The following is a 5,677-nucleotide window of genomic DNA, read 5'->3' on the forward strand; positions in this document are numbered from 1 at the left end:
TCAAATCATAGAAGGCTCTGAAGAAGTATTCTCAAATATCACCTGAGCTTAAAAATTTACAATTTAGTTTCAGAGTTAAGGTGTTTATAAATAATAACCAAGTGAAATAGCAAAATGGCAAGTTTTCTACATAAACCAACAAAAATGTGACTATGATTATAATACCTTTCCCCCAAAGCTAATCTACTTCGTTCTTTTCCCTTTTCTTTTCTTTTCTTTTTTTTTTTTTTTTTTGTGGTACTAGGGGTGGAACCCAGGGGCTTTCTACCTCTGGGCTATACTCCCAGACCTATTTTATACTTTATTTGGAAACAGGGTCTCACTAAGTTGCTGAGAGCCTCATTAAGTAACTGAGGCTGGCTTTGAACCTGCGCGATCCTCCTGTCTCAGCCTCCCAAGCGCGAGGATTACGAGTGTGCGCCACCACGCCCGGTGCTAATCTACTTCTAAAAGACCAGGTACTAATTTTTTTCTTAAAAGTAACTAGATAACATAGACCATGTCCTGAAGATCTGAAGTTCACTAGGAGAATTGTGGAGCATGGCTTTTGTTCAGGGTGGAAAGCTCTCTATCAAGATGATGTCAGAGGCTTTTTAGATTTGACAGGGCACCTGGTCCAACAAGGTGAGGCCTGCAGCACCCCTGTGTCCTCAGTAAACCATCACCTCCTACTCTAAACCTCATAACTCATTATCATGTGGAGAGATGATGCTTCCAGGCCAACCAAATCAAACTGGGCAAGTTTTAAGATATCTAGCTGATCCCCTTTGAATTCCTATAGAGAGCAAATATGTGACAAACTTTTGATACTAGTCTCACTTGATGTACATGGGGAAAAATCAAGGCATAGGGCCCTTGAAACATGCCCAGGATCACATAGTAAAAATTAAACATAGAAACAAGGATATTATCATAAATCCCTGATGGGTTCTTATAACAAAATGCTCCCTAAGCAGACCATACTAACAATAAGAGCAACAAAAGACAAAACAACTTCAATAACAAAAAATTATTATGTTGTGGGCAGTTCAAGAGAATTTCTCAACTCCATTTTCTGCTTCTTATTGTAATTACATAGAAAGAGCTATATTTGTATCGTGTTGACTTTTTTGTTTGTTTGTTTTTTGGTGGTACTGGGGTTCCTTGAAACCCTTCTACCTCCGGGCTACACTCCCAGACCTATTTTATATTTGGAAACAGGGTCTCTTAAGCCAGAGTCTGGCTCCGAACTAATGCAATCCTCTGTCTCTGCCTCCCAAGCACGGGGATTACAAGCGTGAGCCACCACGCCCGGCTCATGTTGACTTTTTAATGTCACAGTCTAGCCATTTTAAGAAAAAATTCCAGCGGGGCGTGGTGGTGCACGTTTGTAATCCCAGCATTTGGGAGGTGGAGACTGGAAGATTGTGGTTCACGGACAGCCTCAGCTCCTTAGTGAGGCTCCTTGCAACTTAGTTAGACCCTGTTTCAAAAATAAAGAATAAAAAATTAGGGCTGGGGTGTCGCTCTGAGGTCGAATGCCCCTGGGTACCACACACACAAAAAAAATTCCAGACACACACACACACACACACACACACACACGTATATATGTATGCATGTATGTGTGTATGTATGTATGTATGTATGTATGTGTATATGTATGTATGTGGCATTTACATATGGCATTTTTCCCCTTCCCTTATGGTTTAGATACGGAATGTCCCCCAAAGGCTCATTTAGTAAAGGCTTTGACTCCAGTAATATTCAGAGGCAGGGATTTGGGGCAGTGATTGGATCATGGTGGCTCTGATCTTATCAACGGATTAGTGCATTGAGGGACTCATATTTGATGGTATTAGTGGAAGATAGTGGAAACTGTAGATGTCATTGGAGGAAGTAGGTCACCAGAAGTGCTCCTAGGAAGAGTGTCTTGTTTCCGACTCCTTCCTCTCTTTCTTTCTCTGCTTCCCAACCACCATGAAGGTACTAGCCTGGTCTGCCATGCCCTGCTACCATGAAGTGCTGCCCCACCTAAGGCACCAAGTATTGGAGTCAGCAGACCCAGGGCTAAAACCTCTGATACCATAAACCAAAATAAATCTGTCCTCCTCATAGTGATTTTTCTCAGATATTTTGTCCCAGCAACAGATAATTAACACAATCTCTTTCTTGTGAAATGACTGATCTTTAGTAAATGCTGAAACATAAACATAATTTGTTAATGTACTCTAATGATTTCACGTAAAGATGTATTCCTATCACAATATAATGTTGGATAACCATGTTAAAGTTGAGTATAGGCAGAGTTACAGGTCTGCAAGGAATGATTCTTATTCAGCATTTGATACTAAATCAAAGATTTAAGAACTAGAAAATAGAGAAATAAAATGAGCATCATACTAGTGTGATAGAAACTTTTTTATATATTAATATACATATTGATTTAGATTAAAAATTTCTGCCTACAAACAGATTGCTTCCCTAGATTCCAAATCCATTCTCACCATTAAATATTTAGACATCTTTTAAAAATTATTATTATTATTATTATTATTATTATTATTATTAGTGGTGGTGGTACTGGGGTTTCTGGAAGCCCTTCTACCTCCGGGTTACACTCCCAGACCTATTTTATATTTTTATTTGGAAACAGGGTCTCTTCAGCCAGTGAGGCTGGCTTCAAACCTGTGTGATCCTTCTGTCTCCGCCTCCCAAGCATGGGGATTACAAGTGTGCACTGAAAGACCCCCGAGTGGTCTTTCCCTTAGGAATGGAGACCCCGGAACCCAGAGATCAGTCCGAGACCACAGGATGCAATAGCATGAGGATTTTATTAAACACAGGTACCTGTGGGCGGCAGAGTCTGCACAGAGACTTGCGCGCCCCTGGTCTTTTTCAGGGGGCTTTTATAGGGGCAGCGGAAGCGGGGTTACAGAAGCAGAAAAGCATTGTTAGCCTAGATACAGAGTTGCTATTGGTCCCGGTAACTAGGGAACAAGACGACCTCGATCATGAGGTTGTTTTGGCCTTTACTTAATAGAAAATTGTATAGGACATACGGTATCGGTCTGTTCTGCCAGGAGTCTGCTAGCGAGCAGTTATGCTCCCATTCTTCCCGTTTGGCAGGCTCACTGACTTTTGAAACCCTCCACAGCAGCACTCTATCTTCCGGGTTCAGATTTAGGTTAATCATGGCTTCGCTTTAGCTAAGCTGAGCTAGGGTCTTTCATTCCCCCATTTTCTTTATTGTGAGTTAAATCATTAACTCTTTTATTAGATTTCGGTTTCTCGTTCCACTAGCTGCTGGTATCGCTGGGTTATGACCAGGGTTTGAATTACTGACAGTCGATCTTTGATAAATTGTACTAGCCGATTGAGGATGCAGGGTCCAAAAGAGAGCAGGAGGAGGAGGATCAGGAGAGGTCCCACTAAGGAAGATATCAGGGTTGTGAACCAAGGGGATTTATTAAACCATCCCTCAAACCAGCCTTGTTGGGCATCGAAGATTTTCTGTCGCTGTGCTAGCCTTTCCCTGAGTTTGGCCATGCTGTCCCTCACTAATCCTGTGTGATCAGCATAGAAGCAACATTCCTCCTTTAATGCCGCACATAGGCCCCCTTCCTGCAGGAAGAGCAGGTCTAGTCCTCTCCGATTTTGCAATACTACCTCTGAGAGTGAGGTTAGAGATTTCTCGAGTGCACTCACAGATTCTTCCAATGCCTTTATATCAGCATGCATGGCTGCTTGCAGAGCACTAAATTGGTGAGTTGCTATTAGGGCTGATGTGCCTGTACCAATTCCAGCTGCCACTCCCCCCACTGTTAACCCTCCCAACAATAATGCTAGTGTCATTGAGACAGGCTCCCTTTCAAATCTGCCCCTATGCTCAAATCGTTCAATGATATAGCTGGATTCATGATAAGTTATTCTGGGCCATAATTCAATTAATACACAGAAACCAGAAGTAGCATGTAATGCCACGGCGGACACGCAAGGGGTTAGGCCGGAATTGCATGCCCAATGAGTGCCTTTTCCAGATGCCAAATAAGTATCACTAGGATATATATCCAGTGTTTGATTGCATAACCCTTGATGGGACTTAGGGACTTGTCCGATACAGATCCCCTTTCCTGTTACCTCAGACAGAGTTAATTTATGCTGCAAGGTTCCGGCACAAGCTGCAGGGACAATAGAGTGATTAGTAAAGCTACCTAACACCGCGACTCCCTCATAATACGGCGGGGTTGATACCAAGCAAAGCCAACATTGTTCAGTTTTAGAAGGCTCAGTAGCATTTAGGGTAGCATATGCTTCTTTGATTAGGTTATATAATCGACTTCCCGTACCTGGCCGAGGATTCCTTGTGGGGGGGACAGACACCATGGGAACGTTGCTGGGCTTGGGCAAGACATGTGCCCGCATGGGTTCATCAGGGAGTTTTTGGTCCGGCAGTACAGAGTTTGGGCCCATTATATAGGTGCTCAGGGGGCTGACCTTCAGACGGATTCGAAAGATTATTCCATGGTCTTTCCCAGATAGGTACCATCGAAGACCCCATACATAGCCTGATTGCCATCCTAATGCTCGTCTGCCTTTGGGGGTAAAGGTAATTCTTAAGGTGAGGGGGTTACGTTGCGAGCGCCAACAGTCAGTAGGGCGTTCGTAGCCTGCCTTGACAGATATAAGATCCCAGTCAGAGACTGGCTTCCAATATGCATCTCCTGTGGTCTCGCACCCCCATGCTCCACAAAAGTAATCTTGATATCCCCCACATTTGTGGGCCTGACTTCTGTCCCTGTGGTCCCCCGGGCAAATGTAAAAATCAGACATCTGAAGGTTACATCGGGCGAAAGGACTTACACATCCATAGGGCTGGCCAGAAAAGTCTCGGTGGGACCTCCACCCATTACCGACGGTCATATCGGGTAGATATGAGTTGGGGTTAGTCGGATCAGCTAATGGGATATCCCACGTGTCCAGTCCTGCCGCTAGTTGACAAAAATCTGGCCTAAGGGTGGGCCACCAAGTTCCTAGTGCCCGCTTGTCTTGTTTCTCCCAGACAATTTCCCCTGTCTGGGAGAGTACCTGCCAGGTCAAAACATAAATCTGATGGGGATTGTTATCCGCCATTCCCCCTTTTATCCCTGCCCAAATTATGATTGAGAGTCCCCACGCAAGAGTTTTATCTTTAGGGGATTGTTTCCTCGCTGTATTTTCCACTCTGGACCTGTTGATGATTTTGTCACGTTTCTGGCCGGCTTGGCGTGCGAGACGTGGATCCATGCCGCTATGCCGTCGACTTTGATGGCGGTAGGCGTTGTTAACAGTACGGTGTACGGGCCCTTCCAGCGCGGCTCCAGACTCCGAGATTGGTGGCGGCGGATCCAAACAATGTCTCCAATCTGAAAGGAATGCGGTATAACAGGTTGATCTAGCTGATCTCTGTAAGCCGCAGCAAGGGGTTTCCAAACTTCTTCCTGTACAATCTGTAATGCCTTGAGATGGGCCTGTAAAGTGGAACTGTTAGCGTATTCAGAAATATCAGCATCAAAGAAAGTAATGCTCGGGGGCGGAGCCCCATATAGGATTTCAAAAGGAGTAAGTCCATGAGGTCCTGGTGTATTTCTAGCTCTATATAGAACTAACGGTATCAGGAGAACCCAGTCTTTAGAGCCAGTTGCCAACGTTAATTTAG

At 44.2% G+C, this 5,677-nt stretch overlaps 1 protein-coding gene across 1 annotated transcript; it reads right to left on the reverse strand.

The window, feature by feature from the left end:
- Positions 1-3,255: 3,255 nt before the first annotated feature.
- ERVW-1 (endogenous retrovirus group W member 1, envelope) lies at positions 3,256-5,112 on the reverse strand (the record flags this gene model as incomplete). Its single annotated transcript, XM_080701205.1, has 1 exon — positions 3,256-5,112. The coding sequence occupies one exon, from the start codon at positions 5,110-5,112 to the stop codon at positions 3,256-3,258; it is 1,857 nt and encodes a 618-aa protein (XP_080557331.1).
- Between the last annotated feature and the right edge of the window lie 565 nt (positions 5,113-5,677).

Source organism: Muscardinus avellanarius (assembly GCF_963383645.1).
Source record: "Muscardinus avellanarius genome assembly, chromosome: 9".
NCBI classification, from domain to species: Eukaryota; Metazoa; Chordata; class Mammalia; order Rodentia; family Gliridae; genus Muscardinus; species Muscardinus avellanarius.